Source organism: Anolis sagrei, chromosome 4 (assembly GCF_037176765.1).
Source record: "Anolis sagrei isolate rAnoSag1 chromosome 4, rAnoSag1.mat, whole genome shotgun sequence".
NCBI classification, from domain to species: domain Eukaryota; kingdom Metazoa; phylum Chordata; class Lepidosauria; order Squamata; family Dactyloidae; genus Anolis; species Anolis sagrei.
The window spans coordinates 104,544,053-104,571,872 of record NC_090024.1 but is presented as its reverse complement, the minus strand read 5'-3'; the positions used below and the strand labels follow the sequence as shown (position 1 = coordinate 104,571,872).

At 39.8% G+C, this 27,820-nt stretch overlaps 1 protein-coding gene across 2 annotated transcripts in view; it reads right to left on the bottom strand.

The window, feature by feature from the left end:
* Positions 1-27,820, bottom strand: part of GABBR2 (gamma-aminobutyric acid type B receptor subunit 2) — a 418,186-nt gene that overhangs the window by 355,821 nt on the left and 34,545 nt on the right. For both annotated transcript variants that reach the window (XM_060774637.2, XM_060774638.2), the window contains exon 2: positions 2,042-2,179. In XM_060774637.2, coding sequence (XP_060630620.2) covers positions 2,042-2,179 — 138 coding nt within the window. The remainder of the gene's footprint in view (positions 1-2,041; positions 2,180-27,820) is intronic.

The following is a 27,820-nucleotide window of genomic DNA, read 5'->3' as shown; positions in this document are numbered from 1 at the left end:
TATTATTAGTAATAGCAGCAACAATAATAGCAGCAGCAGCTGTTTTTCTTAAGAGTGCTTTATTTGATTTATACTCCTCTTTTCATCACAGTAAGCCAGACTGTTTAAAATACAATAAAAATAATACTTTCAACACCAGTCAAAGGCCTATTGAACACTTACTTATTCCTCAAAAGCTTACAAAAGCAAGATATGTCTTAGTGATGCAGGAGAAACAAAGGTTTCTGGCACAATCTGATGGAAGAGAGATCCAAAACTGGGGTACAATGTCTAAAATAGCCCTGCCAATGCCATGATGTTACTGTGAAGTTATTTAGCTAAACAAATAATGTTAATAATGTTTTGCTAATTCATAAATCATTTTTGAATGCCAAATGGCTCCTCAGTACTTCCAGTGTCTTTGTGCTGATTGACCACAAGAATGGAAACAAGATTTCTTGTGGTGAGCAATTGAGTAGAATACTGTGAGCATTCTTGTCTTACATGTCCATTAGTAAAAGAAAAGAGAAACAGTTCCCCGAAACGAAGCTAACATTCAGGGAAAGTCTACAAATATCTCTCAGGAGCCAATACCCTGCTGAACACATGCTTTCATGGGGCTATAACTGTACTACAACTCTTCCCAAGGAAGACATAGAAAGACTGGATGAAGAACACAATTCAAAGTTGAAGTTCAGCAGAGTTGTTTTCGCCAAATGGTTTTTCTGCTCTCTCAAATGATTCAGCCGCTTGTTATCAATATACTTTAAAACAACCTTTCTCACATCCTTTTGCCTTTTAAAAGCTTTTCTTTTGCGAATCAATTTTTTTCTAGTGAGGAATACTATAAAAATATTGTTATATGGACAAGACATCTCTTGCACTGTGCACCAAAAAACCCTAAGTGTTCAGTTTTTACACTGAAAAGGATAGTAAACTTGTAGCCTGCTAAGTATGCAGGATTTGCCCTTCAATGGCTCATCAAATATAATTGTGCTAGTACACAATTAAGGCTCCATTGCTATAGCAATATCACTGTCAAATCATCATGACAAATTTCAACTATATTCATCGATAACACATCAATCACCAAGGCTTAAGCAACTCCCATTCCAGGTCTCTTTTACATTAATTCATAACATTGTCTGATTGCAGGAAACCTGACCTGGAAGAGATAATTACCACAGGATCTTTAACCAAACATCTCCAGAGAACCGAGTCTTCCTTCATCCTGCCTTGCAGGGATCACCCTATGCATGTTTGCATGAAAATAAATTCAGATGTATTTTATTCCCTAGTAATTTAGAACTACAATTTTCCTGGAAATGAATTCCATTGACGACAGTATAAGGGTTCGTACAATATGTCTTGGCCAACAGTTGATCTTGGAATTGTTCTTTTCTTGGGTTGCTACTCCCAGAATCCTCCAGGTCGGATGTGCACTGATTTGAAAAAGGAATTTTCCAGATCTTACATTTATCAGCAAAATTGCACATGCCAAGAAGTTTCCAGGTGATTATAGCTTACAAAGCGGATGGATGCAATGACTGTCAATCCTCTCTCAGCACTGTTTGCTGACTTAGGGCTTAGGAACAATGAAATAATTGCTCAGGGCTTAACTGCCGATTAGGCAATGTTGCTTAAAACATAATGCAAATTCATTGTGGCTGATTCCAAGGTGATTATGTGAGATTGGCACATATTTAATAAAAGACAATTGATTGCGAAAGGGCTGTCTGAAGTAATAAAGGTATTGTATATTTTCAGAAATGTGAACATATCAGATGTGAACGTTCTTAATGCAATCCAACTTTCAGTGAAATAAAAATGAGTCAGTTAAGGATCAACAATAATGGGGAAAATAACAATATATCCACACAAAACTAATCTCTTTATCAACCAACCAAACTGTAGGGTTTTTTTTTTTAAGTAGACCATGCATGCCTGAGATCCACTTGTGTCTTCTGGAAAACTATAAATCAAGAAAATATCTAATTTTCTAAATAATATCCTACAATTTTAGGCTTCACCATAAATATATATACAAGGTATTGTTCCTTACCTGGATCAAATTCCATCCTATTAGGGATTCAGCAATGATGGAGGTGACAGTTGTACATACTCCACCAAAAACCATTAGGTGTGTAGGTCCATATTTTATTGCATCATAAAAGGCTTTAAGTCCCTTTGCATTGTCACACTGCAGGGGAGAAAAACAAAAGAAATGTTTTAGGACAAAACTGAGTATTGATTCAACAAAAGTGTAAATTCAGTTTTCCAGCAACACTGAAAATATAATTCTACCAGCAGCTGAAACATTTATATGGACATTTTGAATTGTACTGACATAAATAACTACAGCCTACATTCTTTCTAAAACCAGGCAGAGAAAAGGTATACATAAGAACATGTTCTCTTTGAGGTATCTAATAGTAAAACTGAATCCATAAAATATTTGTCAATTTTTGACAGCAGTCCCCCAATTATTCTTCACTTAAAACTCCTTTAGACTCTCGTTAATTCCATTCAAAATATCTGTAATAAGCTGCCATAATAGCACCACTTGGATATTTATTTATTTAAGTAACTATATGTTACTATTCGTCACTCTATTGGGGTTAAGCCCCCGGTGGCGCAGTGGGTTAAACCCCTGTGCCAGCAGGACTGAAGACCGACAGATCGCAGGTTTGAATCCGGGGAGAGGCGGATGAGCTCCCTTTATCAGCTCCAGCTCTTCATGCAGAGACATGAGAGAAGCCTCCCACAAGGATGATAAAAAAATCAAATCATCCAGACATCCCCTGGGCAATGTCCTTGCAGACGGCCAATTCTCTCACACCAGAAGCGATTTGCAGTTTCTCAGGTCACTCCTGACATGACAAAAAAAACCAAAACAACTCTATTGCCCTCCTCAAAACAGCTAGCAAATGTAATAAAGCTTGAGAAAGATCAATTACAAGTATACATTTAAAATAGTGTTGTGGGGAGTGCCTTTTGTCTTTTTCTTATTAGTGGTTCAGCTTTTTGGATAGCAATAACATGCTTCAGTGGTTTTCTTTTGTTGCATTACTACAGTGCATTCTACATGGAGCTGTCCTGAAAGATTGTACACACAGCAGTTTATGTAAACTTTTGAATATGTCTTAGCATGCAACACTAATTGATGTACATTGCCTCCCTGTGTGTTCCTAAGCCCAATGTGAAGTGACAGTTTAACTCAGGGGTCCTCAAATGTTTTAAACAGAGGGCCAGGTCACAATCCTTCAAACTGTAGGAGGGCCGGATTATAATTTGAAAAAAAAAATGAATTCCTATGCTCACTGCACATATCTTATTTGTATTGCAAAAACACTTTAAAACAATACAATAATTAAAATGAAGAGCAATTTTAATAAATATAAACTTATTAGTATTTCAATGGGAAGTGTGGACCTGCTTTTGGCTGATGAGATAGGTTTGTTGTTGTGTGCTTTCAAGTCATTTCAGACTTAGGTTGATCCTGAGTGAGGGCCGGGTAAATGACCCTTAGTTTGAGGACCCCTGGTTTAACTTATAGCCTAAAATACCTAATGGAGTGCCTCTCCCATCCTGAATATGCTTTCAATTTAAAATCAAAATCTAAGCTTTCACTGAGTGACTGTTCTATGGGATGCCTAGGTAACAGCAACTAGGGGTATTCTGCATTGTAGATTAATACAGTTTGACACCACATTAACTGCCATGGATCAAAGCTATGGAATCATGGCATCTGTGGTTCTGCAAGGTCTTTAACATTCCCTGCCTAAAAGTTTTGGTGCCTCAAGAAACTACAGCACCAATTATTTCACTGTATTAATTCATAGCAGTTAAGTATGCAGTGTCGATGCACCCAAGGACACAAGTGATGCTCCCCTCCCCACCTAAAATGCTGTACCTAAAACTGATACTATCATTTTTTCAATACCAAATAAAGACTCTCTTTTACCCCACTGCTGTTCATAGTGGTACCCATGGACCTCTGCCAGTCCACAAGACAGTAGCTGCCAATTCCTGGAGAGTTTCCAGGAAAGGAAAAAATTCTAGCCAATGAACGTACATATGGTACCAGTCTCTGGCACACTGGAAAAAAACAACAACTGCTGGTCCACCACACCACAGAGAGTTAGAACAGAGTGCTTTACTGCCAGGTATTTGCAAGTCTTGATGTACTGTATGATGAAATGATTTAACACATCAGTTAAATTGCATTGCCTCATTGCCTATGTTTTTTCACAGCTCTTCTAGTTATTTTATGTGTGGTAACTGCAAATTTTTTGGCATCTATGGATGCCTGTTTTATTTTAGGTGTTTACACTTTCTTATATTTTTATATTGATATAAAGAATCTTGGCTCATTTTGAAAAGGATGTCTAACAAAAATGGAATGAAAATAATCAATCACTCAATCAAAATGTTACTGTTATTAACAAACGGGCAGTATACAAATATATTACAAACATTCTTTTTGGTCAGTTCTTGTGGGTTTTTTCGGGCTATATGGCCATGTTCTAGAGGCATTTCTCCTGACGTTTCGCCTGCATCTATGGCAAGCATCATCAGAGGTCTGTTGGAATTAGGACAAATGGGTTTATATATCTGTGGAATGACTGGGGTGGGGCAAGGAGCTCTTCCCTGCTGCAATTAGGTGTGAGTGTTTGGCTAATCACCTTCATTAGCATTTGAAGGCCTGCTGGGACCTGGGAAAGCCTGTTGCTGGGAGGTGTTAATCTGTGCCTGGTTTCTTCCTCTCTGTTGTTTAGCTGTTATAATTTTAGAGTTTTTTAATACTGGGAGCCAGATTTTGTTCATTTTCATGGTCTCTTCCTTTCTGTTGAAATTGTCCACATGCTTGTGGATTTCAATGGCTTCTCTGTGTAGTCTGACATGGTGGTTGTTGGTGTGGTCCAGCATTTCTGTGTTTTCAAATAATATGCTGTGTCCAGGCTGGTTCATCAGGTGCTCTGCTATGGCTGACTTCTCTGGTTGAAGTAGTCTGCAGTGCCTTTCATGTTCCTTGATGCGTGTCTGGGCGCTGCGTTTGGTGGTCCCTATGTAGACTTGTCCACAGCTGCATGGTATACGGTAGACTCCTGCAGAGGTGAGAGGATCCCTCTTGTCCTTTGCTGAACGTAGCATTTGTTGGATTTTCTTGGTGGGTTTGTAGATAGTTTGTATGTTGTGTTTCCTCATCAGCTTCCCTATGCGGTCAGTGGTTCCCTTGATGTATGGCAGGAACACTTTTCCTCTGGGTGGATCATCATCTTTACTCTCGTGGTTTGTTCTTGGTCTTGCAGCTCTTCTGATGTCTGAGATGGAATATCCATTGGCCTGGAGAGCCCAGTTGAGGTGGTTCAGTTCATCTTGGAGGAGGTGGGGTTCGCAGATTCTTTTTGCACGGTCTGCCAAGGCTTTGATGGTGCTTCTTTTTTGACTTGGGTGATGGTTGGAGTTTTTATGTAGATATCTATCTGTGTGTGTGGGTTTTCTGTAGACGGTGTGACCCAATTGTTGATCTGGTTTGCGGATGACTAGGACATCTAGAAAAGGCAGTCTTCCTTCATTTTCTTTTTCCATGGTGAACTGGATGTTTGGGTGGATGCTGTTAAGATGGTCCAGGAACCTGTTGAGTTCTTCATCTCCATGGCTCCAAATGGTGAAGGTGTCATCCACATATCTGAACCATATCGTGGGCTTTTTGGTTGCTGTCTCCAGGGCTTGTTCTTTGAAGAACAAGCCCTGGAGACAGCAACCAAAAAGCCCACGATATGGTTCAGATATGTGGATGACACCTTCACCATTTGGAGCCATGGAGATGAAGAACTCAACAGGTTCCTGGACCATCTTAACAGCATCCACCCAAACATCCAGTTCACCATGGAAAAAGAAAATGAAGGAAGACTGCCTTTTCTAGATGTCCTAGTCATCCGCAAACCAGATCAACAATTGGGTCACACCGTCTACAGAAAACCCACACACACAGATAGATATCTACATAAAAACTCCAACCATCACCCAAGTCAAAAAAGAAGCACCATCAAAGCCTTGGCAGACCGTGCAAAAAGAATCTGCGAACCCCACCTCCTCCAAGATGAACTGAACCACCTCAACTGGGCTCTCCAGGCCAATGGATATTCCATCTCAGACATCAGAAGAGCTGCAAGACCAAGAACAAACCACGAGAGTAAAGATGATGATCCACCCAGAGGAAAAGTGTTCCTGCCATACATCAAGGGAACCACTGACCGCATAGGGAAGCTGATGAGGAAACACAACATACAAACTATCTACAAACCCACCAAGAAAATCCAACAAATGCTACGTTCAGCAAAGGACAAGAGGGATCCTCTCACCTCTGCAGGAGTCTACCGTATACCATGCAGCTGTGGACAAGTCTACATAGGGACCACCAAACGCAGCGCCCAGACACGCATCAAGGAACATGAAAGGCACTGCAGACTACTTCAACCAGAGAAGTCAGCCATAGCAGAGCACCTGATGAACCAGCCTGGACACAGCATATTATTTGAAAACACAGAAATGCTGGACCACACCAACAACCACCATGTCAGACTACACAGAGAAGCCATTGAAATCCACAAGCATGTGGACAATTTCAACAGAAAGGAAGAGACCATGAAAATGAACAAAATCTGGCTCCCAGTATTAAAAAACTCTAAAATTATAACAGCTAAACAACAGAGAGGAAGAAACCAGGCACAGATTAACACCTCCCAGCAACAGGCTTTCCCAGGTTCCAGCAGGCCTTCAAATGCTAATGAAGGTGATTAGCCAAACACTCACACCTAATTGCAGCAGGGAAGAGCTCCTTGCCCCACCCCAGTCATTCCACAGATATATAAACCCATTTGTCCTAATTCCAACAGACCTCTGATGATGCTTGCCATAGATGCAGGCGAAACGTCAGGAGAAATGCCTCTAGAACATGGCCATATAGCCCGAAAAAACCCACAAGAACTGAGTGATTCCGGCCATGAAAGCCTTCGACAATACATTCTTTTTGGTCTTTGCACACAAGTATGAAACCAAAGCTAAAAGTTCAGGAAATAATGCCCAACTGCTCATTGGAGGGAAGGATAGAACAGGCAAAACTGAAGTACTTCGGCCACATCATGAGAAGGAAGGAAAGCTTAGAGAAGACAATGATGCTGGGGAAAATGGAAGGAAAAAGGAAGAGGGACCAACCAAGGGCAAGATGGATGGATGATGGGATCCTTGAAGTGACTGGATTGACCTTGAAAGAACTGGGGATTGTGACGGCCGACAGGGAGCTCTGGCGTGGATTGGTCCTCCTTTGGCCCTCCAGGTGTTTTGGACTTCAACTTCCACAATTCCTAACAGCTAGTAGGCTGTTAGGAATTGTGGGAGTTGAAGTCCAAAACACTTGGAGGGCTGAAGTTTGCCCATACCTGGTTTAGACGTTCTCAAAGTTACATTTTTGTTACACTAACCCACAGCTTTTTCAGGTGTTACCACCCTTGCGATGACAATATTAAAACCAATAGCATAAAACAACAACATAGAACCAACAGCAGTTAAATAAACTTTCTGGAGGCTGAAAGGGAAGATGGTGCCCTTCCGTCAGCAAATAAGGAATGCATCTGCAGTGTAGAATTGATGCATCTTGACACTGCTTTAACTACCACTGCTCAATGCTATGCATTTATGGTATTGAAGTTTAACCTTCTCTGTAAAAAAGAAAAAGAAAAAAAAAGCTGGTGCCTCACCAAACTACAAATCCCAGGATTCCATGGCATTGACCCAGGCAGTACAAATGGTGTCAAATTGCATTAATTCTACACTGTGGATATACCCAAAGCTCTTTTGTTTAAAGAAAAACTCTAGCTGAATACTTTTAAAGAGAGAGCTTTTGATATAATGTTCTACTGCTTTTAAATGTACTATTTTAAATGGCTTTTTATTATATTTAATTGTATGTTTGAAAGTTATTGATTGTTTAATTACATTTTAATGGTATGCTTAAACAGTATATTTGCATTGGTTTTAATTTGTAAGATGGCTTAAGTCCCAATTGAGAAGGGGAGGTTGGATATAAATAATTAAAAAATCAAACTGGACTCAGAAATATATCATTAATAAATGTATTTATTTATCGTGTCAGAAGCAAGTTGAGGGTACAGTTAGAATGCATTTAAAAACACAAAATTAAAAAAACTTGGCATTATGCTAAATGTTCTTTGACCAGAAACTGACCACTTGGAGTGCCCCTGCTGTCACTGTAAGAAGGTCCTCCATTGTGCATGTGGCAGGGCTTAGGTTGCATTGTAGTAAGTGGTTTGTGGTTTGTTCTTCTCTACACTCGCGTATCGTGTACTCCACTTTGTAGCCCCATTTCTTAAGATTAGCTCGCCATCTCGTTGTGCCGAAGTGCAGCCTGTTCAGCATCTTCCAGGTCGTCCACTCTCCTATGTGCCCAAGAGGAAGTCTCTCATTTGGTCTCAGCCACTGATTGAGCTGCTGGGTTTTAGCCGACCACTTTTGGACTCTTGCTTGCTGGGGTGCTCCTGCGAGTATATCTGTAGATCATAGTAAACTATTTCTTGATTTAAGGTGTAGGCATGCTGGCAGATATCCGAACAGATTATGAGCCAAGGATATCAATGCCTTGGTCCTTTCATTGCTGGCTCCTACTTCCTGGCAGATGTCAGGTGATGCAATACCAGCTAAACAACATAATATCTCCAGTGGTGTAGGGTGTAGACATCCAGTGATAATGTGACATGTCTCATTAAGAGCCACACCCACTGTTTTAACATGGTGAGATATATTCCACACTGGGCATGTGTATTAAGCAACAGAATAGCAAAGCGCAAGGGCAGATGTCTTCATTGTGTCTGTTTATGATCCCCAGGATGTGCCAGTCAGCTTTCACATTATATTATTTCTAGAACCCACTTTCTGCTTCATAGAGAAGCAGTGCTACTTATAACTCAGAGCTCAGTCCAGAGTGACTCCCAGGTATTTGAATGTGGTGCAATGCTCCAGTGGGATTCCTTCCCAGGTAATCCTCAGAGCTCAAGATGCTTGTCTGTTCTTAAGATGAAAAGCACAAGTAATAAATACACACTCTGAATAATGGGATTCTGGTGATAAATTGGACAAAATCATTCTAACAAGGTGTCATTTTCAAACAGTCTTTAAGGGTAGGCTGCATTTCAATGTAATCAACACATTTATAATAGTGACCAGTTTTGCCATCTCCAAGGAAGGAGCAGAGCTAGACAAAGTTGTACAAAAATATTTCCAGTTACAGCTGCCTCTAGAAGCAATTCAGAAGCAATTCCAAAAATGATCTATTAAAAGAATGGGTTACACCATCTGGAAGGGAATGAATAATAGTTTCCAGATTGGCTTCACACTAACGAAACTAATGTCCTGTACCTGATCCTTCACTCACTTTCTAAATGAATGGGATAGAATCCTTTAAATTATAGAGCAGTATAACACCAGTATCCATGGGGGATGTGTTCCTAACCCCCTCGCCCCCAGTACCTGAAGCCATGGAAAATAGTAAATACAAACTAAGACAGCTGAGTCTACTCCTTTCTGTCTCCTCAGAAGTAAAAGGAAAGAGCCCCTGACTCAGCCAGATTTGGACTGTATTTTTTTTGTATTTCTTTTTGAAACTGTCTTACCTCTGACGAGGCAGGATGGCTAGACCCAGACATTTGAGAATTAAGTGAGGAAAGCACTGGTAAATGAAACCATAGATTCCAAATGCATGGATAAGGAGGACACACTGTAGTTTAGACCACTTATTTAAATAACTACTGGCATTTCGAAATGCAATCATTTCCTGAAAATTATCAACATTAAGTGCTTGTTATTGCCATTACACCTTTGCAATTCACAACTCACAAGGGAATGCATGCATGCTATGAACATGGCAGCCTACAAGCAGAAGCAGATCAGCTTAGAGAAAAGAGACAGGCTTCTGTATGGTTCTCTCTATTGAAGAACTGGCTTAAAAACTAAGGTTGACATTTTGTGTGCACTTTTCTGGTATTACATCCCACTGAATGAAGTAAACATGCACTGGCACTAACAAATGCCTACAACTTTCCAAATAAAAGACTACATTTATTAGGTGTGTGAGAGGGGGGGGACACATGCAGTTTCATAGTGTTATGGCCATACTTACTCATAGTCCATAGTCATAATCAGAATGGAGGATGCATCCTTATTGGCTCAGCACCATTTGTCATTTTTAATTCTCTCCTGTCAGATAGTTTCATCATAGCCGTATTTTTATGTAGAAAAGTAACGTTTAATATATGGTCTGGAAACTGTAAAGCTAGGCTTTAATATGTATTCTTACAGATAGAGTGTTTAAAGTCAAACTCATTTATCCACACTGCAATGTGTTAAAACACAAAAGAATGCATCACTATGAAATGATCTGGGACCAATTTATTTAATGACTCATTCTCACTCCACATGAGACCAGACTACTGATCTTTTCCTTATGGTTCTTCTTTTGGGTTTCACTGCCTACAAAGATGAGTCCAGGATCCATTGAGTTTTGGTATTCTGGTGCTACTAGTTAAAAGTGCTGTAATGGGATACTATTATTTATCTTTACTTATATCCGATTATTTTCTGAGAATTAGGGAAAAGCCAATTTACACCATGAAAACATATATCGAACCTTAAAGCAAATGCCTTCTTAGAAGGTGGCCTCATGTTTAGGAACACCCTTCCTAGAAAAGCTATATTGGTTCCTTCCCTATTATCTTTCCACAAACAGGTAAAGAGTTTTGAGTTTCAACAGGCTGTTGAGACAGGTTGTTTAGATAGAAAAATCCAGCATATTTTGCAAGATTTGTCATATCTGTTATTCTGCTGTGCTTTTCGGTTGTTTATAAGATTTATATATTTAACTGATTTAAAAAAATGTAATTTAGCAATGTATTGTCAAATACTTTCATGGTTCGAATAATTGGTTTGCTGTGAGTTTTTCAGGCTGTATGGCCATGTTCCAGAGGCATTCTCTCCTGACATTTCACCTGCATCTATGGCAGGCATCCTCAGAGGTTGTGAGGTCTGTTGGAAACTAAGGAAAAGGGGTTTACATATCTGTGGTATGTCTAGGGTGGGAGAAAGAAGTCTTGTCTGCTTGAGGTGGGTGTGAATGTTTCAACTGGCCACCTTGATTAGTATTTAATGGCCTAGTGGTTTCCAAGTCTGGCTTCTTATTGCCTCAGGGAATCCTTTGTTGGGAGGTGATTAGCTAGCCCTGATTGTTTCTTGTCTGGAATTCCCCTGGTTTTGAGTGTTCTTTATTTACTGTTAAGATTTTAGAGTATTTTTAATAGGTTCTGGTGGGTTTTTTCGGGCTATAGAGCCATGTTCTAGAGGCATTTCTCCTGACGTTTCGCCTGCATCTATGGCAAGCATCCTCAGAGGTAGTGAGGTCTGTTGGAATTAGGACAATGGGTTTATATATCTGTGGAATGGCTGGGGTGGGGCAATGTATTTTTAATACTGGCCATTAATGCTAATCAAGATGGCCAATTGAAACATTCACACCTACCTCCAACAGACAAGAGTTCTCTCTCCCACCTGGACATACCACAGATGTATAAACCCCTTTTTCCTAGTTTCCAACAGATCTCACAACCTCGGAGGATGCCTGTCACAGATGCAGGTGAAACATCACGAGAGAATACTTCTGGAACATGGCCATACAGCCCAGAAAACTCACAACAAACCTGTAACTTAGCAGCTTTTTAGCTTTTGTATTTTCTAATTTTTAATTATTTATTTAAAGTGCTGTAAGCTTCCAGTCCAGAACTGAGAAAAGGACAGGTTTGAAATAAATAAAATCAATAGCACTGCCACTGCCAAACAAAAGATTTGAACAAAAAGGTAATTAAACTATTAATAACATCAAAAGCAATGTAAAACACAGATTAAAATAAAATCAGTTTAAAAACAGTTATAGCGCCCTATTAAGGCCCTTTCTTTTAAAACAACCAAGTCTTTCAAAATGCAGCCCCTTGGAGGAAATGTGTCTTGGCCATAAGCCCCAATGTTTTGTTTTATGCCAAGTGAAGTCCTTTTTAATCACTCCAGGCATTTTAAGACAGTGTCTTGCCATTATCTCATTTTACCTCTTCATTTTGCTGTGGTTTAATGTGGTTTTTAATGTCTTTCATTGATGAGTTATGTTTTTAATTTTGTTAGAGGATTTTAACTGAAGATGGCACATAAACTCATTAGGTGAATAAATATGACATTCTTCCCTGAAACACTGAATGTCTTGGAAAAGAATTTCTGAGGAGCAGTTAGAAAGCAGGATGACTATTTAGAAACAAACAAAAAAAAACAAAGCAAAAGCTACATTCAATGTGAGTGAAAGGATACATTTGTCCTTTTCTCATGACTTTGCAACAAAGTTTCTTAAAAGACAAATACTAATTTATAAACAGTTCCAATCAGTCACAAATTTTGTAGTTTAGGCAATACAAACACAGCATAGCATCCTCATTCAAAATAGCCACAACATAGCCTAAACAACTTACATTACCATATTGCAAAATATGCAAGATATTGCAAAGGATCATTGCCAAGTCACGGTCCTGGAGCTTGAGCACCGCAATGATGCTACAAGCGAAACTCTAAAGGGACACCCAAGACTGGACGGTCATGGCACAGAGGTCAGACTAAATACGATCTCTGGGGAAGCTAATGGCAGCCCACCCCAGTATTCTTGGCATGAAAACTAAATGGATCACTACAAGTTCTTCGGTGGTTTGGGGATACCAAGTCACCTTGTTTGTCTCCTGAGGAATCTGTATAATGACCAAGTAGCAACAATAAGAAGAGACCATGGAACAACAGATTGGTTCAAGATTGAGGAAGGGGTATGGCAGGGCTGTATACTCTCACCCAACCTATTCAACTTGTATGCAGAACACATCAGGCAATGTGCGGGGCTTGATTAATCCAAGGCTGGAGTTAAAATTGCTGGAAGAAACATTAACAACCTTAGATATGCAGATGACACTATTTTGATGGCTGAAAATGAGGAGGAGCTGAGGAGCCTTATAACCAAGGTGAAAGAAGAAAGTGCAAAAGCTGGGTTGCAGTCAAACATCAAAAAACATGATTGTGGCAATTACATTGCTTGGCAATTAGAGGGAGAAAATGTGGAAGCAGTGACAGAATTTGTATTTCTAGGTGCGAAGATTACTGCAGACACAGACTGCAGCTAGGAAATCAGAAGATGCTTACTTCTTGGAAGGAGAGCAATGACCAATCTCGATAAAACAGTGAAGAGTAGAGACATCACACTGGCAACAAAGATCCACATAGTTAAAGCAATGGTATTCCCCATAGTAACCTATGGATGTGAGAGGTGGACCATAAGGAAGGCTGAGAGAAAGAAGATAGATGCTTTTGAACTGTGGTGTTGGAGGAAAGTTCTGAGAGTGCTTTGGACCGCGAGAAGATCCAACCAGTCCATACTTCAGGAAATAAAGCCCAACTGCTCACTGGAGGGAAGGATATTAGAGGCAAAGATGAAGTGCTTTGGCCACATAATGAGAAGATAGGAAAGCTTGGAGAAGAGCAGCTGACCAAGAACAAGATGGATGTCATCCTTGAAGTGACTGGCTTGTCTTTGAAGGAGTGGGGGTGGCAATGGCCAACAAGGAGCTCTGGTGTGGGCTGGTCCATGAGGTCACAAGTCAGAAGCGACTGAATGAATAAACAACAACAAACCACAAGATAACACTAGCAGTATTCAGTTCTTCCCAGAAAATAGAAGAAAAATAACTAGATCTGGCTTAGTGACATGGCCCAAGTCATATGAAATAATGCCCCAGAAGCCCTTTGAGCACCCCTCTCTATACAGACGAAAGTTAATACTTTGGAAATGGACCAACCTCCTCACCCCCACCCCAGTGCCACACTCTCTTTGCTAATTTTCCATTCAGTAATAATGGAGTATGGACTAGTTGGATTCAGTATACAGCCCTGCTGTACTCCTTTCCCAATCTTGAAGCAGTCTGTTGTTCTATGTTCTGTTCTTATCATTGCTACTTGAGCAAGAAGAGAGCTGCCAGGGTAGATGCGCATCCACATAACATTACAGGTAAAATGTAAAAGGGTTTTGAAGCTCAGACAAAAGATCCTGGACAAAGGAAACCAAAGACAGCTCAAAAAAAATCAAAGTCACAGTTTAGATGCAATATGGAAAAAATACTGAAGTGCAAATATATTTCAAAACAGACTTCTTTTACAGACATAACTGCACTAACTTCAACTTTGACACACTGAGTTCAGGACTGTTGCTCTTATCCTAAGATGAGTTCTGGGCAATTTATGTTCAAATGACAAAGTATCAAGCTGACAGATCTGGTGCAGCCACATATTGGAGATATTGCACTTCGAAAAGAACGACCAAGCAGCTAAATTTCATTGCTTATCTTCTGTATTCTTTTTCAATCTGCCTGGCTTTTCTGTATCAGAATCCTAGTATTTATTTATATATTTTTTGTCTTTTGACCTGCTTGCCTTCTTTGTTAATTTTCTCCTAGCAGCAAAATCATCATCCCTTCTCTTGTTCTTTTAGCGTTCTGAAGACTACAGGAATTCTGCAGAGGAAAGCAATGGTACAACCTGTGTTTTCTCTACTGTGCTTCTGGTCCACAAGAAGCTACCTAGAGGCCATAGGACAGTGGTTCTCAACCTGGGGTCCCTAGATGTTTTTTGCCTACAACTCCCAGAAATCCCAGCCAGTTGACCAGCTGTTAGGATTTCTGGGAGTTGAAGGTCAAAAACATCTGGGGACCCCAGGTTGAGAACCACTGCCAGAGGATATCTTCTGCTGATTTAATTCACCAAAGGCTAAAGAAAGAGTCCAAACTTGTGCCAGTGTCACATGAGACTGTCGCTCCCAATGCCTGACCTGACCTTCCTATCTTAAATTAGTATAAGCTTTGCCTAAACTACCTCTGTTTTCTAGATCAGCAGACTTACTAGTGGTGTTCTTTGCAGAAGCAAATGCTTACAAAAGAGTATTTTTAACATTCCTATCCTGCCCTGCTGCTTCCCACTCCATTTATCTGAAGGGAGGCCAGCTGGCCAGGGAGATCAGATGCTTCATATTCAGCAATTATACTAATGCTTCTGCTTAAGCCATATCCATTCACAGAAAGAGGACAATATGAATCTGTCAGATCATTCAGATTAAACAGTCAAACAGACCTTTATTTCAATTTAAAACAAACTGCTTCCCACATTAGATGATGTGACAACCATATTAACAAGTTCAAAATTGACAAATTAGCAAAGAAAAAAAGTGTTTCCCGCATCACTTGTGAATGTTTGATGCATCTTAACACATATTTACATCTTATATTGTTTAATTGAACCAACACAGCAATTACAGTATCTGTATGGAAAATAGAGGGTCCCTACCAAAAAAAAGTTGTAAAAATTGAAACAAATAACAAAAGGGCTTTTACACCTGCTATTATAATTTTTCCTACATCTGCCAAATGTGTAATAGAAATCATTCCTTAGTCTTAGGATAATAAATGCACCATGGAACTGAAAGTCTGAATATGAATTATACAATTATACCACTAGATTTAACCATGATTAATGAGCCAATACTGACATTATATTTGGCTAGTGGTAAACAGTTTGCTCTCACCTAACTATTAGCTTATTTCAACCAAGTTCCAAACCATAACAAAAGAAGAAGAACCCCCTATTTAATATAAGTATCAGTTAGTTGTAAGATTGACAAAACTCTCTTGGGGTGAATAAAATGGTATCTGGGAGGCTGTCACAGGAGCCAAAGGCTATTGCAGTCTCCATCTTCTGTGGAATATAAGAAGTCCCCCATCATGCCATATACAAGATGCTAAGATTTGATTCTTACTCCTAATTAACTTAGCAGATCTGCTTTGTTAGGTTCTTACGCGAGACCACCTTGGAAATAGAAACTGACTTATCCTGGACTTCTCCTAGGTGTAGTCCTTAGCCTGGACTTCTTTCCCCAGTTCTACAATACCGTATTTCATTGCATAATGGCAATGTGACTTCAAAAACTACAAAACTAGCTTGCCCAGCTGTTCTCTAGTGCATCTGGTCATCTGTTCCACACAGTTCTGATCCAATCCACCATCAGTTCTAAATCCATCCAACCCTTTGCCTGTAAATGAATTCCACAGGGAAATTGGACTCCCTTAGGCATTGTTTCTGTCTTTAAAATGATGTAAGGTGGTAACTTCCTTCCATTGACTGTAATAGCAACCATTATGGTGCACCTTAATCTCTCATGACCACTGGTTCTCATGGTGACCCTAGACGACCCTTTCAGTGCAATAGTGCTTTTGAGGGGCATATCAAAGAACACAGTAGACTAGGCAGTAGTCTAGTCAGCATTGCAAATTTGTGAAAGGGGATATGGTGTTTCCTTGTGCATATGCAAGACAAAATGATGAAAGCTTTTCATCTTCTCGGTGTAATCAAATAGCAACTTTTGGCATAGGGTGGGTCTCCTCTGCACAGACAGGTTGTGTCGGCACATGAATATTGTCATCCAATCACCCCACCACGACTTGTCTTAAACAGAGTTGGGAGATGTCATGTTTGCTTTCGTTTCCTGTGCTTTCCTTTGCAACATATTGCAAGATAGACTGCAGCCATTGTTACGCGCCTTCCTACACAAACACTTCCTCATCAATTTGAGGAAATTTGTCTGTTTTGGGACCTCTAAATGCATACTGAGTAAGAGTGGTTTTCCCTAACTTGTCTTTCCTTTTATGCCAGTCAGACCCGTAGTCAGGATTTTGATTCGGGGGGGGGGGGGGGGGGGCGCTGAGTGAAAGAGGGTCTGCCCTAGCAAACCTTTTGTATCATTACCCCAATACCCCCATGCATATGGGCTATATTGATCATGGTGATCAGATCATGATATGAATAAACATAACAGTTTAAATAATGTACCAGAGTAAGGCCTTCTCGCAGACTACCATGAGAATTTGGGGGGGGGGGGGGGCTGAAGCCCCTCAAGCCCCCCCCCCCCCCGCCCGCTACATGCCTGATGCCAGTTATGCATCAAGTTCTCATTTACAGAGAACTGCCTTTCTGCAGCTCTGTTTCCATACTCCTCAGCAAAAGCAATGGCTCTAGCTTGAATCCAGATGAATCCTGGTATTTACCCCTACTGCTACTAGTACTTGAGGCTATTTCTGTGAGGTAAGGCAGCCTCCATGATGTAAACACTCTCCAAAGACCCTCGCTCCCTCCCACTTACTCTCACACACTCTTTCATGCACCAACTTGGTTGCCCATCCATTCCCAGCAATCTTGGAAGAGGTTTATTCAGCAATGGATGGGCGAGTGAATGAGTGGGAGGGAGGGAGGGTGGTTAGGTGGGCAGATTGGCAGGTGGCTGGGTGATGGATTGAGTGAGTGAATGAAGTGGGCATGTATGTTTTTGGACAGGTGGGCAAATGGACTGGTAAATCAAGGGTGCAACTATTATGCAAGCAAAACAAAAATACCATTTTGAGAAACACCCTCCTCCCAAAAGGAGGGTGCAATGGTGACTATTATGCAATGAAATGTGGTCATTCTTCATAATCCACTATCTGTTTCTGGATATACAGTTGACTACATCTAGATGTGCTGCAGCCAAGCCTCATTCAGTATCCCCCAGTTCAGGTTAAAGAGATGCTTCACATGCTGATAGCAACTTCTTATTTCGACTATGAAAAACAAAAATAGACAGTTCACACTTAGATCAAGGGAAGATTAGTCTTGCCAAGATCTCTGAAACTCCTATTCTGTTTTCTCTTTGATTCTAAAATTGCTTCTGTATTTTTAGCCCTACAGAAATGAAAATGAGACTTCTAATTCTCAACACTGAATACCAAAGGCCATTGTCCTTTGGTCATAATAGGCCTTGGAAGGCTTGTCTTTTGCTTCCATTAACCTTACCTAGTTTTTAATTAAGGACACTGTAATGAAAAGAATGTTGCCTGGAAATTAGTACAGTTATTAACAATTGCTTGCAATCTGTGGTCTTTTATAGTCATGATGGTGGGTGGTCAAAGGACCTTTTACATCAAATAATAATAATAATAATAATAATAACTTTATTTATAGACCACCCACTCTCTCCAAAGGAACTCAGGGCAGTTTACAGACACAAAACAAAAGGCAAACATTCAATGCCTCAAATGAATACAAACGCATCAAAATGATACATGATAATGAAGAGAAACAACAGTAAGCTTACAACAAAGAATTAAGCTTCAAGATGAAAATAAAAAACAATCCAATAAGACATAGTAAACTAAAACATGAGTAAAATATTACAATATATACCCTAAAAGCAATTATGATGCAATTACATTAAAATGGCTTTAAAATGCCTAACAACAGTATTCTTATCAGGTCTCCCCAAATCATGTTGCGATGAAGTTGAATGTAGATACACACAAGCACGAAAGCCTTTTGCCTTTGACCAAGAAACAAACTCAGTTGTTGTCTTTCGCAGAGTTTATAAAAGAACATATATACAGAGTCCAAATGTTCTCTTTGAGACACAAGCCTTGTAGAACTCCAAACGCACCTCTCCAACAATCCTACTTCAGCAACCACATCCAACAACCCACAGCCAGGAGTACTGCTTTCGTTCCTTTATTCCCCTTGCAGCTGCCCCACCCTGGCTGTAACCACCCAACATAGGCCAGGTGGTTTGGCTCATTCCCTGCTGCATTGATCCTTGCATCACTTATTACTTGTTACTTCAGAAATCTACTCATCATACACCCCCCACATAGAAGGCTATTGTCCAAATATGGTTAAAATCCTCAAGAAATGCTAAAAATCTTGAAAACACCCCTAGTCTCCCCAAAATTCTAAAGCCACAATAAAATCATCTTAAAAAGTCAACACAGGAATCAGAAGTTACTCCTGGTTTCATTTGCAATAGTTCTTTGACCAGATTCAGAGACATAGAGTAGCACCCTGGGGATGGAGCAGAAGCAAAACTGGCCCTCATGCGCTCTGCATTTGTGTGATTCAGAAGCCTTTTTCTCTAGTTCTTCCAGCATTTCCCTCTTATTGCTTTGGGTCACCTCACGAGAGACAAGGAAGCCTGTTCCAGCCTAATGAGAAGATGCTCACCAGACTCACCAGACACCCAGTCTCCTTGAAGCTCTTTACCAGTGAGAACAGTACACACACGAAAGTCTCCAAGCAAGGGCATAGACATGTTCTTTGCCCTTTGTATTTATACACTGTACTATATTTAAACCATGGTGCTGCATTCCTTGAAATGCAGGAATACATGTGCTAGCACTCAAGGTTAGTTTTGTTGGTGATGTGTTGTCTCTTCATTTTGATTCTGCTTTCTATTTTTGTATAATATTTAATTTATCTTGTGTTTCTTCTTTTCTTCTTCTTCTATTTCGATTTATCCGTGTTTTGCCTTTCTTCCCTTCTTCCTCCCACTCAGATGACAAGTATTTTGACAAGTAATTTTTCTTCTGAACTGTTTTGGGCACTGTAGGAAAACAGCATTTAAACGACATAACTTTCACTCAAGCAAACAACACAGGAAAATGGTTAAACCTCCTCCCTACCAAAGTCTGATTTTCAGTACATATAAACCTTTCCGTTTTAAAGGGGAGAGAAAATGGATACAGATCTCCACATCTCATCAATTTGGTCTATATACAAGCTGTTTCAAAAAGATGGGTCCAAATTGAAATTACTGTATCTTTGCAACTACAAATTGCCCATGAAAGAAACTCTTACTACTCAAAAGGGTGGGGCATACAGTTTCAAATGATTACTGCTAGATACTTATCCCAGTGCACAAACAGCCCCTAGCCTGTTGCACTCTAGGTTTGGAAAATCTTTTCACCCAGCACCACAAAGAGTCCAGTAATTACTAACTACAACAGTTTATTTATAAAGCTTCTACAAGACGGGAAAAGGGCATTTTCCAAAAAGCAGTAGGAAAGGTGCTATAAAACAGTAATAGTCCAAATATACAAAAGATCGATAGTCCAAAGTAGCAAGGTGCATGAAATCTGGGAAGTCAAGAACATAGGCATAAATCCATAAGCATGAAAACAGGAACTTTTCCGAGGCAAAACTCTTTCAGGAACATAGGCAAACACAGGACACTTGAATCATGAACTTGAGAGCTGAAACAGGAACTTGATTTATGGCAACATTGTCTGCTCTGGAGACACCAAGTAAACATCACTTAATTAAAGCTCAGGCTCGACCAAGAAGCCACGAGGTCATGACTTTGAGACCTAGGTTTCAAGGACTTCTCACAGAGTATTTCTGCATGCCTAATTAATCTATCTTTGACTCCCTCCATGCAGGGGCCTAATCTGATATCACAGGAAACAGAAAAACACCCCATCTGAACCTGCTGAAGGCCAATTCCTAGGAGACATTGACTTTTCCCTGGTTGCTAAGGAACAAACACTGGAATCCCAAACATCCCATCGCTTCTGTAACTGCTGGCACATCTCTCTGATCTTAGGCCTGCAATTCACCCTGATCACACACAGACTCCTCGATGGGGAACCCATCCTTCTCCTCATCCTCTGAGGAAGCCCCAGCATCTTGCTGCGGAACCCTAACACAGCCACAGTCATTCACAAGATGATGGCCCCACAACACAAGGCCTAATGAGGTATTCTCCATTTACAGATATATTATTTAGATTTGTATCTGGCTCAAAATGGTCAGTAACTTGACCATTTGATAACTCATTGAACTTTTTGTAACTTTTTATGTAATTGTAATATGTTGCTATCATGAAATATACTCCTTTGGGTTCATCATTTTGAAACACTCTGTGCAATGTCAAGTCAGAGTAAGTTCCAATTCTAATAAAATTCACATTCTAAATGAATCCAGACCACTCAAAAATATTACAAAAAAGGAACATGGCATACCAGTGAAGAAATGAACAGGAAATGTATTCAACCTTTTCATTTAATCCATAGTCATAAAGTGTTTTGTCTATAAATCCAGACTGTGTGAATAATGTATAATTTCCATGTTGATCCTATGAAGTTTGGGATGCTTAATATAACCTGGAGGAAATAAAATTTTACAGAATGTGTCTGAAATCCTGATGTCCTTACACTAATCTTGCATCCTGATGTGATGTCTGTGTTTGCTATTATATTCAGTGACACATTTTTGAGGTATCTTTTTGTCTTTCTCACATATACGGGTTAGAATAAGGACACAATTATACAACTATTTCATTCGTTTTATAATTAATGAATTATGGTCTAATAATGTGATTTTAAACATATAAAAGGTTAACAAAATACTGAGGCTAGAGTGGCTAGGCACAATATAAGCAGCTGCCCTTTCTTAACCTCAACTAGCTTGAAATAGCAACATTCTGGGACCTGGAGATTCACCTGCAATTTTGAATACAACCACCACTACTTCTACTTTTCCCCCATCACTCTAAATTTAGGTTTCTTTTTAAATTAGCTTTTTTTAAACTTATAATTAAATCATAAATCTTTTGTACTGTGCATTTAAGACCACTCTGACTTACAGCAACCATATTCTGGCACTTTCTTGGGAAAATTTACTCAGAGGAGGGTTTTAATTGTTTTCCTTCCAAGACAAAGTGACTTTCTCAATGTCACCCTGGGGGTTCCTGTGACTTAACAGGTGTTTGAACCATGGGACATTGCTGCTTGAGGCTCTAAAAATGGATCTTGGCAACCTATTTTGGTTTGAGCTGGAGCACATTACGACAGCCACACTTCCAATTGCACCAATCCGTTCCTCCAGCGCTTGAAGAAACCTTGCAAGTACTTTTATGTTATCACAGATGTTATGAATTGTCTCTTTCCAATCCATGCATTGCCCCTGTTTATCCATGCCCCCTTTCTCCTTTTTCCAGAAGAATTGTGACGCTCACGAGACTTGGACTTTGCAATTACTTCCACAAGTTCGTAAGCACTGTCCCTTTCCCTTTTTAATAAAAAAGAAATATGATTTTTGCAATTGCAGGCAGTTCCCGAGTTACAAACAGCAGACTTACAAAGGATTCATAGCTAAGAATGGGGGGTGAGACAACAGGAAGTGAGAGAAATCTACCCTTCAGAAGGGAAATTAACTCCTGGAAGAGTTATCATGGACCCCTTGCATACAACTGCATAAAATCCACACTGAACTGGATTATTTGGCAGTGTGGACTCAGATAATCTAGTTCAAAGCAGATATTGTAGATTGTCTGCCTTTAATATTCTGGGTTATATGGCTGTGTGCAGGCAGAAACATACAGCCCTTTTCAACTACCATCCTCCATAATCAAACTCACCATACTCCGCCCAAATTCTCCACATAAACAAATGGGAATTACTTCCCTTTTATACCCTCCCCCATTACATCAACCAGTGATGACATGACCCAGGTGACTCAGGATATTATCATGTAGCTAGGGCTCAGTTATTCCTCCATTTGCCATCCAGGACACTAAGTATAAAAACCTCTGACAAGAAGAAACCTACAGCACCTATCTAATTCATATCTTGGGGACTGCCTGTACTAATGTTTCCAGTTTTGTGTATTCTGCAAGGAGGAGGTGAACTTCTCCTTGCCAAACCAACTCAGGCTGGAGTTTGCTCCAATTAGATTCCAAATTTCTGTAACATTTGCAAAAGAAGAAAGGAAGGTTGGCAAACAATATGGAGAATGCCCAATCAAGAATTGAAACCCCTGTCAATGCCTGGAATTAGCAGTGAAACTGCACAATTCTGTGCCTCGATAACAACAACAACAACAACAACAACAACAAAACACAGTCCTAGACACTTGGGAAGTGTCCAACATGTGATTCAATACAATAGCCATCAGAGTAATCTTGTTTGCTGTGGACTCATCTTGTTGTGTTTCTAACAATAATCATCATAATAATCTTTATTTATACCTCGCCACCATCTCTCCAAAGGGGACTCAGGGTGGCTAACATGAGGCCAAGCCCAGAATTACACTACAGCAAAGTAAAATACAACAAACAAATAATAAACTTCAAAGTAAAATACAAAAATAGCAAAATGTACAATAAAAATGCAAAAAATAGAATAGTAAAGGAATAAAAGCACAGTGGGTGAGCCAAATGCACAGAATAAAATTGATAAAACCCTGGGTGAGAAAGGTAAATGGAGTAATGTGTGTCCGAGGGGAGAAATCAGAATAAACCTTCACTAAGGGATGAGAGAAAGTGCATCAAGAGGGCAGACCTGTATAGGGACGGACATGGTAGTATGAGTTCATTCGTCAAAGGCACGCTGGAAGAGCCAGGTTTTTAGGCCTTTCTTAAAGGCTGCCAGGGTGGAGGCTTGCCTAACCTCCAAAGCCGAGGGGGCACGATGGAGAAGGCTCTCTCCCTCATCCCCACAAGCCGCCCTTGTGATGGAGGTGGGAGCAAGAGGAGGGCCTCCCCAGGGGATCAAAGAGATTGTGCAGGTTCTTAGAAGGAAATGCGGTCATGAAGATAGACGGGTCCCAAACTGTTCAGGGCTTAGTAGGTGATAACCTGCACCTTGAATTGGGAAAATTAACAGCAACTAATGGAGCTTCAATTTAAGAACCAATTTAAAGGGGAAGTGAATGGGGCAAAAGAGGAAAGTTATGGCTCTGCGGTTTGAACACAGCTTTCAGATGCCTGAAATGTCATAAATATGCTGCCTCAAAGGGTAGTGGAGCTTCCTTCCCTGGAGGTTTTTAAGCAGAGGCTGCATGGCCATCTGTCGGGGGTGCTTTGATTGGCATTTCCTGCTTGGTAGGGGGTTGGATTGGATGTCCTTTGTTGTCTCTTCCAGCTCTACAATTCTATGATTCTATGACATGATTTGAACAGTGGCTTGGAATGACTCTGCAATGGCATTGTTCTTTGGTAAGGCCTTCCATTCGTGGGTAGGAGCTTCCAACTCATACTATGAGCTGCATGTGACCATGCCCATGGTCTTCCAGACTTCAGCATTCAAACCACTACACTATGCTAGCTTCCAGTCTGTATTTGCTGATACATAAAACAGGGATTCCAGCCTATGGCAAGTTAGCTATGCTAACAGAATTTACAGTGACCAGTACTGATGGTAAAATATAATTCAGATAACTCATTTGATTACAAAAAAGCCTGTCTTATACATTGTTATCAGAGGGATCAGTGGAATTAAGTTTTAATCACAGAAATTGTCCCACTGGTATATCCCTTTTGAATGAATTGGATGACAAGTGGTATAATGAAAAATGGCACTCCTATTAGTAGACTCAATGAAAACTAACAACTGACATGCATTATTTCATGTAGACTATAGTGTCAGAAAAGGCATAGAAATAGAACAGAAATGGGGACAGGGGGAAATGTATTATAAAATATATACAGCTGATCTACCAGTGAGGAAAGGTTGCTGCCTTAATTATGCCTAAATACCTGAAAAATATCAATTGAACTATAAAACAATGAGTTCATTAAAAAATATGGACTAAAATGTATAGATCCAGGATGGCAATAAATAAATACATAGAGAGCAAAAAGCAAAGAGAGTGTAAAAAATAATCATCTAGAACTGATTACAAACATTGTTTCTCTTCATAATGATGACCAACAGCACTACCAAAAAAAGGAGTAGATAGAAATGGATTTTCGTGTAAATCAAAATAAACCTGCAACTCAAATTAACTCATAATGGGAAATATTGATGAAGAGAGAGAGGTAACATCCAGTTAGATCAATACTCATACTGCTTGATCTTTAGATTATGAAAGAAATCCTAAAGATCTTCATAATGCAACCCAATATGTGCCTACTCAGAAGTCATCTATACTGAATTTAATGGGACTTACTGCAGCCTTTGCATTTTAAGGAATGGACTCATGTAATCAAATGAAAACATTTGACTTCTCCATTTGATAGCAATCATAAGATTGCTGTCAATAGTTTTCTGCCTTCCTTTGGTGCATTGAGGATCACTAGGCATATGTTTCCTTAAATATGATTGCTCTAACTCCAAAGTTAGTGCCATAAGATCATGTCAAATAGTAAGTCTACTTTCTTTAGGTGCATCCAGTTTGGGGAATTTACAAAAGTCCAGCATGAGAAAATGTACTGACACATCCTACTATGTAGTGTACCCTAAATGCTATATAGCAATGCCTAATGAAATGTGTACCCAGCCTTATCTCAACGCTGGTACTGGAATGCAGATGATAACTGCTGATGTTTCTGTGCAAGGGAAATGAAAGACCCAGGGTTTCTAATTGCAACGCATAGCTGGGCTCTCAAAAGCCCTATCTACATTGACCATTTAGATCAGTGAGAGTTTGGATCAATTTGCAAGCGGCTATACAATACATGTGGGCTGATCTGGGAAACGCTGCTTAATGTGGCTGCACCTAGGTTTTAAAAACACAAGGGAAAGCCCAGACCCTGCACCAGCATTTGGGCTTTCCCCTGGGTACTGGCAGTACAGACACCACTGGATATCCCAAAAGCCATGCCCTGCTACACAGGCCCAGGAAGGTTGTTTCCTCCTTGTCATTGCCAGCTGAAGCGGTGACCGGGTTATGTACCTACTGCTCAGCAGTTGCCCTTCATCCTTCTCTGCCACATGACAGGTTGAACGCAACAGGGAGGGAGAGGGGTAGCAGTTGGACTTTTTCCCAATGGCACAGAACCACTTTCCATGAAGATATTGAAAGTTTGCTGCTCCTTAATAGAGTCTGTTGTAATTGTCCCCACTTGTTAAAGAAAGGCCACTGCATGGCTACCCTATAGGGACTAGGGTGAATAATTTGGGATCCTCTGCAGCCAGGCCCAAAGTACATTTTGTATGGCAGCTGCAACCTGTGTTTTTGTGACCCCTATTATGCCTTGAGTTGTTTGCTATGACAGAACAGCACAGCACTTCATTCTATAAGACAGGTGTAGTATGGATATGCATTAGATCCATTCTACAGGAGAACAATTTTTCAACCTACATTAGAAACAATGTACATGTTAAAACTCATTTATGATTTGGACAATGGAAAAATAGATTGCTAATGCTGTTGAATTACCCCAAATTGCCAAATTAGCATGGATTTTAAAAGATAATTCAATTGAAAATGTTCTGAAAGCTTGGAGACTGTTTATAGACCTTTTCAGCAAATGTTGCAATAATTTGTGGTTGTTGTTATTAATAGTTAGTTGGAATATGTAATCGATCTGAAATTGCAGATTTTCTTCTTTCATTACAGTTGGGATTGGGGGGACAAAATCCCAATGTGTTTGAGTTAGTAGCATTTAGTGTTTTAGCACTATGCTTTCATTTCCATTAAAATTCTTTATTCTTATTTTTATTTAATGCATATTATTTTGACTATGAATTTGTTTGTATTAAAAACTTAGTATTAAAACAAAAAAAATGTGTATGTGAAAAGTTTTTCTGTTATTTTTTGTGTGCTGCCAGAAAAATCAAGAAAGGTTAATATTAACCAAAAGCATTTGTCTACAGAGGAAGCTATCCACAGCATCTCTCTCAGTTTTATTGCTCTAGCTGCTCCAATCATCTCCAGTAGCATAAGTAATTTTGCAATGCCTACATCAAATGTGATTGAATTATTTATAATGCAAACCCATATATGTCCACTCAGAACTGAGCCTCATTTAATGATACTTTCTCTCAAATAAGACTGAATAGGATTCCTTCCAGCTCCCAGGTATCAAAATGTTGCCCATTCTCAAAGCAGCTGGCTACTGTTCTCTGTATGTGTCACCGTTTATGGCTCACCTCCTTCCATTCAAAAGGGTTGCTCTGAATAGTGATTCAGACACACACAGTAGAAAAGCTCTTCTGAAGGTGGATCATCACAGTTTGCTTTTCCACACTCTAAACAGAAGTGGAGCTTTCAGGAAACTTTAGATATTGCTGAACTGCAACTCCAAATATCTTTAAGCAAAAGTGAGGAATGTTGAATGTATGAGGAATGGGAAGGGTACACATATTCCCCCACCCTATTTCCATGCTGGTTTTTTATTTAAAACAACCCCTTTTTGGATACAACACACCTCTAATTACACTTCAGGATTTTGTTTTTAACTTTCCTCGGTTCTCAGGTTCTGAAAAGCATTGTGGTGTCTCATCAAGGCAAACAGTAAACCCCAGTTTGCCAGCTTCATAGAGTTATAGGTTAAAAAGGTAAAAGTTTTCCCCTGACATTAAGGCCAGTTTTGTCACGTTGCCAGGGCTCTGCCTTATTCAGGTAGAGATGAATCAAACAAACACCTAGTTTGTGCTAAACAATTTGATTAAAACAGCACTTACTTCTTGGCTGTTTTAATAGGCCAAAATATAAAACATAAAGATAGCACTCAGCCACAAAATAAACAAAAACTGACAGCAAGCACTGTTGCAGGTTCAAGATAACACCATAATAAAAAGATCCAGTCTAATGGTCAAATGCCAAGTGTTCAAGGAGCAAAGTCCAGGGATCAAGAATCTATACCGTAGTCAAAAGCCAGTCCAAAGATTCAAGGTTCCAGGGTTCAAGAGACAGGTCAGGATACCAAAAATCCACAAAACCTGGGGGAAAACCAGCAGCATCTACCACCAAAATAAGACAAATACTTTTCTCCCAAAGATCAGTAACAAGGCTAGCTCCTTATATCCAGAAACACCCAGATGCAACCTATCTCTTGCATACCTCCACCCTTAATTGCTTTCATCTATGAACTCTTACTTACAGATTACTCAACTCTTTAGAACTAAGA